Genomic DNA, 14,516 nt, shown 5'->3' on the forward strand with positions numbered 1-14,516 from the left:
CAAGCGATATGTGGGTCAGTGTGAGTTTAAGTGAGCACACACAAGAGACAGGACGAGAGACAGTGAGAACAACAAAGATCGACAGATATATAAAACTGAGAGGAAGAGCGAGAGAGAGTCCTAGCTTGAGTGAAAGAGGCACTTAGTATGGAGAAATGGGACCACTGGTTTCCATGGAAACCTGGCGACCGGTGCAAAGTAAGACAGAAGACAAGAAGGAGGAGGGGGATGTGTGAGGAGTTTGCTGATTTTTTTTTTTTTTAGGGGTGGGGGGTTTGGGTGGGGTTTGCCTTGAGCTGAGAATGTGCACCAGGCCAGCTTCACCCAAGTAACCCAGCAGAGATCAATAGGTTGATTGGGTTCAGTTGTGCTGTGCCAGACAGCCTCTGCCCAGCCCCTCCCCCCTTCCCTCTGCGGTCTAAAGAGATGACTGCACACATCGTCTGCTGAACTACAGCATGGCCTCCAAAACCACAGAGGGACAGCAGTGTACTGTATGTTGAGGTTCCCTGGCTGCTCAGTTGCAGATGCGGAGGGAACACCTGTGCAGTTTTCAGGAGAGGCGGTAAGGAGGAAAACTTGAACTCGAACTCTAGACGGACCCTACAGAACCACTAAAACGTCATAGCAAAGAAGAAGAAGTAACATTACTGTTTTACAGCCTAAGAATAATGAAATTGTTGCCTTTGCGATGTTTATGAATTCACTGATGGCTAAGCTGTTTTGCAAGCGCAATTTTTCATTGAAATTGCACTTTTCACTCATCCTCACAACCACAGGCTTAACGCTTCGATCATCTCCCTATCTGCCTTTAATCACAGTCAAAAGGAAAGCAATAAAACCTGAAACTAAACTTCGACTGCAATGAAAAAAAGCAAATCAAAGACCTGGAACATCTTGCAAGCACCCAGTCTCTATTAAGTCAAAAAAACTATGTATTTATTTTATGAAATGTGCTTTTTGAAGTTTTGCTGATGGATGAGCAGATTGATACAACTGAGATGATCTTACCAGATGTTTTGAAGTCTCTGGTCTTAATGCTAAACTAAGCTGCCCATCTCCTTGCAGTACCTCCATATTTAACACACAGACATGAGAGAAATATATGCAACATCCAATTCCAATTTGCCTGCATGACCTTTACGGTCATAGGCTGGGAAAAACGGCTTTTTATAGTCATCTTCAGGGTTTCCCATTCACCCGAGGGCCTAGTATTAGTCCCTACTCATTAAAATGTATTTTTTTTGTAAATGTAAAATTACAGTTAAATGTGGTAATCCAATTTCGTATTGAAGTATTCTTTTGATATTCTCAGTTATGGAGAGCCCTGTCTTTTATCCTATTTGCTGTGTAAGGCGTTTATGCTTTGCTACCCTACATAGCACATATAAGTGAGGGAATCCATGCAATCCTTCCTCATGAATGATGAACGAGAATATGGCTCATTTTGCATGCATGCGTAACGTACTGACGAAAGTCAAACATAAGAGGTTTATATTGCGAAATAGAATTTAAAAAAAAAAATAAACAAAACTCTAATCAGTTCAAGTAGAAGAGCATCAATATTTCTTTCATGACACCTCGTCGTTCCCCACAGCATTCATTATTGAAAGAATGAAGGGCTTGGATATGAGCATAATCAATACGGCCTCTATACTGACCTTGACATGAAAAGCTGTGGTGCACTTTGAAAAGCCACAATTTACATTTAGCTCGTGTAACACCGTCAAATATATCTAAAAATTAGATTCCACTTTTTAAATGACAATAACCAGTGCTTATTCATAAAGTTCTTGCTTCACTTTGGAAGCAGGAAAATAAAAACAGAAATAGGTTAACAAAAAAAAAAAAAAAATCAAGGTTCATGGAAAAAGAGGGATCTGGAATAAATTATTAAGACAAGAAGTAAACAAGTTGGGACTGGAAGGTAAGAGGAAGAATCTCTCAGGAAAAACTTCACCAAAAATGTGGTTTAGTCTACCTAAAGTGGTTTTCAAGAAGGCATGAGAAAGCAAAACAAAGTATTAAGAAATTATTATGTAAATTCAGTGTATAAACAGATTTCCAAGATCCTCCAAAATCCTTCCAAATTTTCTCCAAAGGCAGATCTGAAAAACATTTCTGAGAGTTGTGGACGAACCAAATTCGCGAAGAGCAGAGTAGCATCCAATATTTTTGCAGGCTGCCGCACAACAATGTTGCCAACTACAGCGACTTGGAGAATCATAGGGTTGATACAAAACAATGGGGAGGCTGCGTGTGACTACACATGAATCTAAATGGAGGTGAGCTCAATCTGCGTCAGAACTGCACTGAAAGTTTTGTCCTGCTCATCAGATGTCGAAGGAAAAAGTCTTGCCGCTCATGGCAGAAATTTACGATCAGCTTCAACTCTCTCAATGCACACATGGGTTTATGACTAGATGTTCAAAATGTAAAAAAGGTAAGATATAAGGCACCAAGACTTAAATTAGTAAAAATCTACCAATGCAGAATACACAGTAGCTTTGGGGTTTTGTGTGCCATGGTTCAACAGAAAACACCCCCCCCCCGAAACTAATGCTCAAAAATAATCGAAAGACCTTGCTGTCTCAATTTTTCATTGGGAAACAGTTTTTTGTTGAAGGGGGTAAAAAAAAAGTGAAACTTTCTCAAAGTTTAAATAAACAAATCAGACAAACATGGATTTTCTCCAATGCGCCCTTGAGCTAGGCATTATCTGCAGCTTTACTGTCGTAAAAGTGTTTTCTGATGAAGAGTAAAACAGTTTGGGGTTGTTGTTTGTTTTGTTTTTTGTTTTTTTTCCATCTAAACTTGAGTGACTTAGCCTGGTAATATCTCCTCTCCGCCTCATTGTCATTCTTTCTCCTCATAAAAGTGTGCGATTGTATCAACCACAGCGGACCGAGCGCTCTGTCCATTTAACTGCAGCAAAACAATGGAAAAGCCAAAGTGAGTCTCCACAGCTTAAAGTGATTAGATGAGTTTTTCACTAATCCTCACCTTGAGCAGGTAGGAGAACGCTCCCAGGCCTACCAATCGATTTGATACACACACACACACACACACACACACACACAATCAAAATCTTGCAGCAATCACCACAATTCGGGAGACCTGAGCTCATTTTAATTCTACCTCTTTTTTTTTTTTTGTATCACAAAAAATGGCAATTACATCCAGCATATTAACAAAGCTGCCAAACCGTGGGACCATTAAGATGGCTGACACAAACAGATCGATCGGACATACCGCAGACAGGGAATGGGGGGGCTTTACACAAGGCAATGGACAAAAAAAAAAAAAAACAGGAAGAGGTTAAAAAAGAAAGAAAGAAAAGAAGATAACAAACAAGTGCATTAAAATAAACAAGCCATGCTTTGTCCAGGCAGCTGTGACGGTTGTATTCTAAATGGGCCATTACAGCACAAACAAGCAGTGCGCTCATTGATTGGAGGCCCTTGGGGGCCTGAGTCGCCTGGAAGGCTTTATGCCCTGTGGGGGCAGAGATACCTGCACGAAGCTCCACATGCCCCTGGGGAGGCTTCATAAAAAAAAAATAAAATAAAAAAAAAAAGTCCTGATCAATAACAAGTGATTTTTGTTGAGAAGTCTGCTCACATGCAGCATGAGTACAGTAATGGCCAATAAGTCTGCGAGGCGGGCGCTGGGTGCCAGATTTGACATGACTGAAGGAAAGTGCAGCTAAAATCCAGAGAAAACAAGCAAACATTGAAAACAAGCTTTGTCTCATTAGAGCTGAGTTTTAACTGAACGTCATGTCTGCTCATTAGCTCACAACTTTCTGAGATGAAAGTACACTTTATCTTTGTATTATAAAGGCTACACATGTTCAGCTATCTGACGAGAAGCGTGAATTTCACTGGATAATTTCTAATAATTATATGTAGCTTCTTTTTTTCTTTTCTTTTTTTTTTTTTGCAATATTGTTGACATTTTCACACCTGAAGATAAAATTCAACTTTATCGCCTCGCTGTTCGTACCAGCTAACAAATTATTTTTGTCTTTACTGGCTTAAGAAAATTTAATAAAAGTGTCAGAATCTCATATCAAAGCAGTTGTTCATTCATGTTTGGTGATTGACTAATCGATTGACTGTTTTAGCACCACTTGATTTCTCCTTTCTTTCCAAAAGCATGAATGATTACGGTCAAAAGTTGTGAGCACAACTGGGGTTGGTATGTAATGCGACCTGTTGCAAATTATTCAGACAGCAGCCTTCAATCTGTTATTTAGGATTGTATTACTCTGGGTTTAAAAGCAGCATGACAATCCTTTGTGTGTGTGTGTGTTCATCAGATAAGGAGCAAATTTCACTCTATAATACAGAAGCACAGAGAGTAAATCAGATAGAACGAACAAATCAGTGAATCACTGTTTGCTATAGATTGCATTAATTAGCATTTTCAGGCCTTCAAAAACTGTTGTGGTTTAAATCCATTCTACAGCTATGCCAGGTGAGAGTAAATGCTCTGATGATGGAAAAAGACAAAAAGAACAAATCTGATATGACGACAATTAATGAGTATTCCTTCAGCACAAGTACCTAAACTCTTATCGCACGATGAGACTTTAAGTGAGAACCGATTAACCAAAGTACCTGCCGTCACCATTTAGCCAAGAATTCAGATGTTATATGAGATATGATTGGGATTAAAATATGGTGAAGCAAGAGGCTTAGGATATGTGACGGATATTCCCGGAACTATATGGATGAGATAACTTGATAATACAGCGAGATTTGTTTTAGAGGAGAACACAAATCCAGTCTGGACGTCCTGCTGCTTCCTGTTTAAAGATTTAAACGAATGCGTACGTGTACTGCAATGCCAACCCGTAGAAGATATCATTCTGAGCGGTCTGTATTCAAGGTGAGAGATCCTTTCACTTTAACATTCATCTTAAAAAAAAAAAAAAAAGGTAATAAGAAATAGTGTGTGTGTTCATGAAAAAGCTGCGCGATGGAACAGAGCGTACATGAAAAGAGACGGCATACTTCACGGAAATTTTTTGCAGAAATCACTCCACACACAGACACACACAAGAAATGGTGTGCACACGTACCAGAAGTTCTTGAAAGGTGTGTTGACTTCAAAGCCCCTCCGGTCCACGTCTCTAATATTGGCAGCAGTCAGTTCTACTTCAGCAATAGCCAGTCCTGCTTTATAGTCCTGGAAAAACACAAACAAGGAGACGGAGATCCATAAATGTAACTGTAATGAAGTGTGAGGTGGTTGTAGCAACTTCACATCAACAACTGCTCACTCTCTTTCGTTCCCATAAAAAAATAGCCTATTTGCTTCCTTACTACGGGTAAGATGAAAAGATTGATACCACCCTGATGCCTGTCTTTTAACTGTGGAGGTGGAGACTCGTGATTGAGTCTTATTGTTCAAGTACTGCTTAAAAATAAGTCCAGTAAACAGAAAACCATTAAGTCACAACGGCGCCTCATATTTATGTTTGTTCTTGTGAGCTTTTGCAGTGTTTGTGGGCTTATTTTAAACTTTGGAGAGCACGGTGATCCTTTTCCTCATGTGTGAGAAGACCAACACAAAGAAACTGAAACCGAAATGAATCGAATTCACTTTGTAGATGGGTTTAATCGTGGCAATGCCCGAAGAAATACCTGGGCATTTCACTTATAGAGTTTAATGAGGCGTGGTGCCCGTTTTGGGGCTCTATAGTATGTAGTAGTAGTAGCTTAGCTTGTCAGAAATGAATTTAGAAACTGTTCAATCCACAAACACAGCTTGCTAAGGTTAGACGACTCCAACTCGAGCCCTTTTCGGCCAAATTAAAGGCCCTCCCTATTAAGAATGGATCAACAGGTCGTGGTGTCTCGAAGGGGGGGGTAAGCTTGAATGCCATCTGGCGTCGCAAACACTGAAGAAGACCTTCAGTCACCTCAGGGACGCAGTCAGTCTCAGTCCTTCCTGTGGACTTTTTGGGAACGTAACTGGATATGGAGCAGGACGTGTGACAGAGGCCTCCTGAAAATAGTATGTGACAGACCAATCACACTATCAAATGTCATCAGCTTTTTCTCCTTCTCAACGATGACGCACAAACACAGATTGCGCATGACGTGCGCATGTGTGAGCACTGAAGAGACACAGAGTGTGATGGAAAGGCACTAGCGTGCGTTGCGTTTGCGTGCCTGCGTGTGTGTTTGTGTGTACCTGCGTGAATCAGCGGAGCTCTGCAAAAGGCAAAAGCTGCGTCTGGGGAATCTCAACCAACTCCCGCTTTCAGCCACCGTGTTTTCACAGGCCCATTTCAAAAATAGGGGGTAGCTGCAGAGGCACAGTTTTCCTGCGCTTCACTGTAACTCAGCATCACACCACAGCCCTCGTGTGTCGGCTACAGCCTCAACACCCGGAGCAGTTTAGACCATTTTCTATAGTGTATAGCTGTAGGCATTCGACATTACAATATCGAAAAATGTGCGCTTTGCTCCATTCCTGTGGCACTTGGACAAAGCTTAAGACACGAGTCTAAGAGTGGGGGAGAGGGAGGCAGCGAGAACAGAAAGGAAAGGGAATAAGAAAGTATACGTGACAGAAGGTCTTGATAATCCTCGGTGAGAGTGGGTGAGACGAGTGAGGGGGTCAGCTGAGCAGTTTGCAGAAAAGAAAGTGTCTATGTATGTTAATGTGTGTGTGTGTGTGTGTGTGTGTGTGTGTGTGTGTGTGTGTGTGTGTGTAGAGCCAAAACAAAGCAGGATCTGTTCCAGTACTCCACAGCGAAATCACAAAAATACAGCCTTTCGCGAGGAGCGCTAAATGCCGCCACGCTGTGCCAGCTCGAAAGCATGTGTGCTTTCGGCGCTAGCTGTAAAACAATTTAACACTAATTACGCCAAACAAAGACAAAGGAGATGAATCAACTCCATCTTTGTTGACTGGGCACATTTTTTTGGGAATGCACGGCCTATTGTTTTGTAGCGGTGCAAAGCAGCGTGTTTATGTATGAGGGGAAGAAGTTGCCAGATCCGTTGCACAACTCTTCGCTAATTAGCAACAAAACTTCTCAGATCAGCCAAATTTTGCAGATTACAACAAAAAGGAGAAAGTCCCCTCAAAGTGTTGCACACCACAGTCTGGTCTTTTTAGCGTTGTGTGGGTAGGTTCAACTGGGGCTAATGTTGTCAAATTCATCATTTGACCATCACCAATTAGTCGACTTCAAATTAAGAGGAAAGTTGCTAACTGAGTTTTTCACCATTTTCCCCAACATTTATGGACAATGATGCTGAGACTAAGGAAATAGAGCTGGTGTGGAGGGATCCTACGAGGTGCTATGAGTAATTGACACTCTCTGAGCAGGAAGATGACATTGGAGATACAAAAGAAAAGAGCAAGACAGCCCGAGTGAGGCAACGGAATTCACTGTGTGGCCGCGTCCTAATTGAGCTAGAAGTTTTGATGTGAGGGTTTCCAGTGCAGCAGAAACTTGCCTCTCTATCCTGGCAATTATAGCTGTGTACAGTCATTGCTCTTTTAAGTTCAGTATGTTCTGAGGTTTGAAGACGCATGACGCGATAATGAGAGAGCTGCGCTTACAGGAACCTCATTCGAAGCTCGTTCTCGTCAACCACTCGGTTGAGCCATGGACCTCAAGGCAACACATGGCAGGAATTTAGAACATTTAAGGACAAACGGTTTCAATGGATTTTGGATAGTGTTGCTTCATCTCACACCGAAATGGTACGCCTTCCCGCCCGTATGTACAGGCAATAGACTGTGCCGGGAGGTCAAAGCAGTCACCTATGCCTAATGACCCTCATCCCTCTCAGGCAGCCAATTAGAGTGCTGGATGATAGCGGCCGTCCAGCCCTCGCCACTCGTTACCTACCCAATATGAGCCGTGGCCTCCTGCCCTCTCCAATTAATTCACCAAGGATGGAAAGAGGAAGGAAAGGCATTAAAGGTAAAAATATCCCACCCAATTACAACTGCTGAGGGGCAGGTACTTACATGGCAGAGAGGGAAAGCCCCACTGCAAATGCTTGTACACATGTCTGACGCTTTTTTCCCATTTCACTTGGCTACCCCCCCCCCCCCCCCCCCCACCACCACAAACCATATTACAGAAAGCATCGCAGAACCACAAATTCTCAACTCAAATTAAGTAAATACCCCAAATTCCTGCAAGGTGACAGAGAAAAAGCATTTTATTCTTACCTATAATGAATAACCTCATCCTGATAAGAGCTAAGCAAAGCTTATTCTGAAAATTCTTGTCATGCGTCCGAAAATACAGTCTTTCAAAGCTTTCCAATCTCTTATTGTGTGAGTCAGTCACTCCGCAGGGCTAAGCTGCTCTAAAAGAAGCCAGACAAGTAGAAGCAGCCTCAACTTCTATCTCCAATTCCATGTCCACTCAACCACTTAAACTGCTCTAAAAGCATGCAGGGTATGACCGTCTGACAGAGAGCAAGGTGAGTTTAAAAGAGCACATACCGTGGAGACAAAGGACTTTTATTTTACACATCAGCCAGCGACACTGAGAGGCCAAGGAGAGTGAGGAGCCATGGGCAATGGTTGTGGATAAAAGACATGAGGAAATAGGCAAATTAATGTATATACAAAAAGAACACAAAGTGAAAAATGCACTTAGGATAGACCTGAGCAGAAAGCAACTTTTATTTGATTCACAGCTAAGAAGGAAATCACTTCACGGGTCTGAAAGTCACATTTGGTCAAAAATGTTTCCGAAAAGTTTACTGTAGCTGTAAAGGCTGCATGAGTCTGACTTGCTTCTGGTGAGTTGAGTTGATTTGAAAAGGAGATTTGGGAGAGTAAGTTGGGTCTCTAATCCCGAATGACTCAATTTAAAGCACATCGGCAACAAGATGAGACCAGAATCACTCGTACAGGTTGGGATAAAAATTTGAACGGCCTATTTCATATTTAACGATGCACTAATAAATATTTTTTTAGCTGTACCAGCACCTCGAGCTCTGGGGACGTCAGTGTCAGCCAGTCTGTCCGCGACTTTGGGAGGGCCTGAAATACAGCAACTCATCATATCATATGGACCGACATGAATTTTTGAGTCGCAAAGGGGTCAAATTCCACAGTTTTTTGGTGATTTTGCCACAGCAGTGCTTAGTGCTAAATATTAAATTAATAGTATGCTAGCAAGTTATACCAGTGGAACAAAGTTTATGGTTTTCCTGTTAAAAAGGTAAATGGACTGCAGTTATTGTATTTTCCACCATCAACCACAAAATCATTTTACAACACAAGTCACATTCACCCACTCTACACATTATATCGATGATGCATCAGGGGCCGTTTAGGGTTCAGTGTGTTGCAGAGGCTCATTGTGCATTGGGCACTAAATGAAGCCCTGACCTTCCGATTAGCAGACGACCCGCTCTATCCCCTGAGCCCCTGGTTAGTGTGTTAGCATTTCCAGCCTGTGGTGCTGCCTCCAAAGGGATGAAAAAAAATTAAATAAAAATACTTCATCCATCACATTGAAAATTACAGCTAGAGCATATTTAATTTGCTCTTTGAGTTGTATTAGGCATGCAAAAAGAAACAAAACTCATTACAACATGAGGGCTTCGATTGGAAGCTAAGTCAGTCTTGTGTCACAAATTTTACAAAACGGCCTTGCAGTCTTGGGATGATGTTAATTGCTACAAAGGAGATCTTGAGAGAAGCAAATGAGACAAGATTTAATTAAAGCAGAGATTAATTAAATCCTCTGTGTCACTGTTATTGTATACTCTGAATACCTTTTCCAACCGGAGAAGGCCGTCCTGTATGTGTAACTGTGGCTAAGTAGGAATTAAAGCACGAGAAAATTATATTTGCAATGTTTTGTTCAGCCAGTCATCAAGATTTCATTGTGGGGAAAAAAAAAAAACAGAAAGGGTTCAAGTACACTTGTAGGAACTGCTTTAAATACAAGATGACAGCAAGAAATACAATGATCCAACAAACAATCAATCAGCTACTGGAGTGAAGACAAACTAGATAGCGCTTGTGATGTATGAGATGATAAGACATGGAACAATTTGCTCTTGGTGTAACAATCTGCCTATGCAACCCACGGCAAGGAGATCATTCTCCCTGCAAATGTGTGTGTGTGTGTGTGTGTGTGAGAGAGAGAGAGAGAGACACACATTTTGTGCACCGCGTGACTTTCTTTTACCTTAATGTTTAAATGACCTTAAACACAGCTCCATCACGGGGCTTACAGCCCGTGAGAAATGGGGTAGGGGTGGTGAAGGAGGAGTTGGGAGGATGATGTTTCCAATAGCTCGTTCATCATGTTAGATTAAATACTCCACTCCACTGAACTTGAACGGGGCAACGGTCTACCTCCCTCTTGCTCTCCATCACTCTCTCCTTTTCTTATAACCCACCAACACTCGTTTCTCAGTCATGCGACCCTTGCGCCAAAGCGCTTCCTCCATCCCTCTCACTTCATTTCTCTACTTCTATCTCTTTGTTTCTGTCTTTTCCTCTTTTGTCAGATCGCGCATGGCCGCCACTGCCGCTGCTGCTGCTGCATTTATGTCGGGGATTTAGCTTGTAAGCTGAAATAATACAATTAATTTGTTCTCTCTCAGATTCTCCCTTTGCCTCCTTTACTCTCACTGTCTCAGATCAAGGAAGTGGAAATGTGCTGACATGGAGTGATACCCAAAAGAGAATTCTAACAAAGATGTTTGTTCACCTTAATGAAGAAAATAATGAAAGGCAAACAACAAAACTACAAGAGTGAGCAAAACGAAATGAAAGCCAAGGAGGGATGGAAATGAGCTGAATGCATGCAGCATTATCAAATATGCGCACAAATACGTGTGAAGCCTTTTAAGAAATAGTATCACTGCTGTGAGGTATCTTTCTCAGATTATACATCCTGTTGCTGGGGCAGGAACAGACAGGAACAGTCTCTAAACATGAACAGGGACTATCAGGGCTTAATTGGACTGACAGCAAATAAAAAAATTGAAATAAAGATTCAAAAGGAAACAATGAGTAAAGGAAAATCTTTGAAGTCTTCACAGCTAAAAGGAGATCCAAGTCATTAAAACAAATGTTTTAGTCTGGAAGAATATATTCTCAGCAGATAATAATACTCAGGACTTCACCTGTTTTATTGACCCCATCCGACAATGAGAACACCCAACTGAGCATGCTGACACTTCACACTTCAGCAGTATATAAAAGCTCTTTAACTACTTAATTTACTTAACGGGAGTGGGACGGCTCAGCTGGTGTGAAGGGGGCAAACGAGTTACATTACTGTCGGGAAAAGCTGACGATTTAAAAAACGAAAACTTGTCTCATAATGACGCAACCTCTAAAAATCACATTTACTTTTACGCATTTGTTTACTCTGTGCTGATGTCTCAACAAGGAGTGAAAGCATTTGGAAAACACATGGAGTCTGACTTTATCCGAAATTGAAAAGTGCGAAAACCTCCAACCAATGTTGGCTAGGCTCTTCACTGTTTTTAAGCTAAGCTATGCTAATGATGGTACCAAAAGCACAAATGTGAGCATGACATCAGTTTTTTCCTCTCATGCTCAACGAGAATCTTTAAAAAAAAACAAAACACTGTATTACGTGTGGTGATGGAAAGACTGGCAGAGATGGCTGCGAGACCGAGGTGTTTGGATTTTGATCAATACAAGGTCACCCTGCTTAATACTCACTACTAACCAGTCATGCTTTTCAGATCCATCTCTCCGGTCAACAATATCTTGGAAAGTGAAATATTAGATTAGGAACAGTTATTTGAAGACTAAATGTGTTTAGTACATGAGAAGACGAGTTAAGAGTATACTATTAAAAGATACTGCACAGTTTCGGGGATTATTAAGTACGCATGAAGTCAGCGGCAGTGGGAATAAAGTTGCAAAGTTTTTAATGCAGGTGCAGCACTGTCAATATTTGCTGAAGGAGAAGGTGAGGATTTCAACCCACGGGCTTACCAGGAAGTTTAGAGCAAACTAACCTCTTTTAGAGGTTACTCAGAAACAAATTTGGCATCTAAAGCAGGAACGCTGCAAATTTCAGGAAGTCACTGGAGTAGCTTCGACTCTTTCTTTAAATAATATAGGAAATAACATGATTAATAGTCAAAAAAAAACTTCCTGCATAAATATTCACCAACTCCGCAGGGTATATTTAGACAAATAATGTTTGTGAATACTTAATTTGTTTATTTAACAAAATTTAACAGGGGAGGAAAATATGCTGAAATATAATTAAATGCAGAAAATACAGGGGGAGGGAAAAAAAAAAAAAAGCAAACAAAAACGAAGCGTGCATCCCAAAACAAGTTGGTGCTCTCCTTCTGTAATGTATTCACTCATTAAAGTCGATAAGTTGTGTGCAAATATTCAATATCTAAAATTCAGTGATGATCAGTGTTAACGTGAAAAATGCAATTGTTTGTGGAGGGCCCCTTTTACATGTTGGACTGACTCCAGGTCTTCCATTCAACGTGAGAGTTGGTGGTAAATATGTTTGTCCTTGTAAACTAAATTCTGTGCTGCCGTCATCTTTGAACAGTATGAACGTCTCGTATTTTCAAAACAAACTTGCTGCTTGCTACTTTCTCCCTCCCCGTCTTGCTGCGTTGCACCCGGTATTTGCATAAAGTTGCGAATGGACGGGGCGCTGCAGTCGGAGGATCCTCGCATACTAATAACATCGTGACACCTGTCTGCTTCTGACAGCTCAGCTTCAGTCAGATGAAACTGCAGTCGCACACAGACAAGCGAGGATTTCAGCTCATGTCCAGGATGTAGCAGCACAGTGACAGCCATCAATAGCAGCCGCACTCGCGTATGGGCAGATGGTCAATACTTAACTTTATGAATTTCAGCAGGCAACGCATCAGTTCTCTCTTTTCTCCCTTTCACATCAATCTCCTTTGTCTCACTCTTTAAAGGCTTTGCAGAAATTTTTCCACAACAGATGCAAAAGTGTCAATCAAAAGTAATTAGTGGAAGCAAATCATACTAAAATACAAACGTTATCACAATCCACTCTATTTATGACCAAAAAAAAAAACAAAAAAAACAAACTTCTGTATAAATCCACTAAAAAGGCATCTTTCGACATCACCTCATTCATTTCATACATGGGGGGATATTAAAGCTCCAGATAGTTTAAGAAAAAAACGGAGACGGTCAAATTCGTCTCATTCATTCAGTCGGCTACAAAAAGGCTGTTCCTGGAAAATGGTAAAACAACTTTACTATTCTAAAAATGAAAAAGGGGCACAACCACTGTGACTCAAATTAACGTGAGGGCTCCGTCTCACTCCACGGGTCACTTAACAGCTGTAATGATCCAACTATGAGATCACTTGGGCGAATTACAGGAGAATGTTGGGCCTACTTTGGGTTGAAGAGACACGTTTGGCAGACATCTTTATTTGTCTTGTCAGTCCGTCTTGTATAAAGAAACTGACATAGACGAAATTACCACTAGAAGGGGTTTGAATAAAGGTTTTTACTTCAGGTGCTCTGTGGGCTAATCTGGCACTGAGGGGAACTACATATTCATTACACACTCATTCTGCTCTCCAAACTGTCCAACACCTTCATGGCTATGTGTGTCTGACTAATAAAGTCACAAAATAGGTTGGCTGCTGCTGCTGCTTATTCCTGTGCGCCACCATGCCACTGTATCGACTGGGTACGAAATACTGTATCTCAGTAAACCCTTAAGCATTTTCAAAAATATGCATTTACTTTTTTTGGAAATCTCTCCAGCTCCACCTCATCTGCTTCAAATAGGCTGTGATTATTATATGCCTTTTTCAAACAGGAAGCTGTCATCCTGCAGAGAGGAAGTCCCATTGGTGTTAGAAGTACCTGTTTTGTTTTGCACAGCCTGACTTTACTCCCCATCAGGGACACCAGCACTCTGCTTTTGTAACCACGGAGTTCCAGCAAGCCTCGTTTGTTTGTAGAGGAGGGGTGGGAGAGGCTGTCGGAGGGCTTCTGGGAGCTGTAGGCGGGGAGGCGAGCGGGCGTCTGAAGAATTTCCATCCACTCCTGACGCTCCCCTGTGAACATGTGGATGAGTGACCGACAGAAAGGGGAAAAAGAGAAGGTAGACGGTGAATGAATATGTGAGCGAGAGTGCGCACAAGAGTAAAAGCAGGAGGAGAAGAAGCCCAGACAAGTCTGGCAGAAAAAAAAAAAAAAAAATGACAAAGAGAGATCAGAGCATCTTAAAGTCTTTCAATTCTAGTGTTAATTTATCATTTTTGCCGTCCTTTCGCTGAGTTACTTTGGCTTGTTGGCTGCTAAACCTACACTGCACAATAATACAGGGAATTCCAGTTTAAAAGAATAGTAATTGGATAAGCCACGATTGCTGAAAATTAACTCATCCCCTGGAAAAAGAATATCCTGAAAAGCCTGGCGCTGGAGATATGGATAGCTGCTTCTCAGATCTGCAAGCCTCAAGCAAGATGCGGTGGGCATCATTTTACTCATGAACA

General features: G+C 41.5%; 1 protein-coding gene across 2 annotated transcripts in view; it reads right to left on the reverse strand.

The window, feature by feature from the left end:
- The window catches only part of arap2 (ArfGAP with RhoGAP domain, ankyrin repeat and PH domain 2), a 99,272-nt gene that overhangs the window by 60,135 nt on the left and 24,621 nt on the right, over positions 1 to 14,516 (reverse strand). For both annotated transcript variants that reach the window (XM_029526211.1, XM_029526212.1), the window contains exons 9-10: positions 13,882 to 14,075; positions 5,087 to 5,193 (exon numbers count right to left, since the gene is read on the reverse strand). In XM_029526211.1, the coding sequence (XP_029382071.1) occupies positions 5,087 to 5,193; positions 13,882 to 14,075 (301 nt within the window). The remainder of the gene's footprint in view (positions 1 to 5,086; positions 5,194 to 13,881; positions 14,076 to 14,516) is intronic.

This window comes from Echeneis naucrates, chromosome 18 (assembly GCF_900963305.1).
Source record: "Echeneis naucrates chromosome 18, fEcheNa1.1, whole genome shotgun sequence".
NCBI classification, from domain to species: Eukaryota; Metazoa; Chordata; class Actinopteri; order Carangiformes; family Echeneidae; genus Echeneis; species Echeneis naucrates.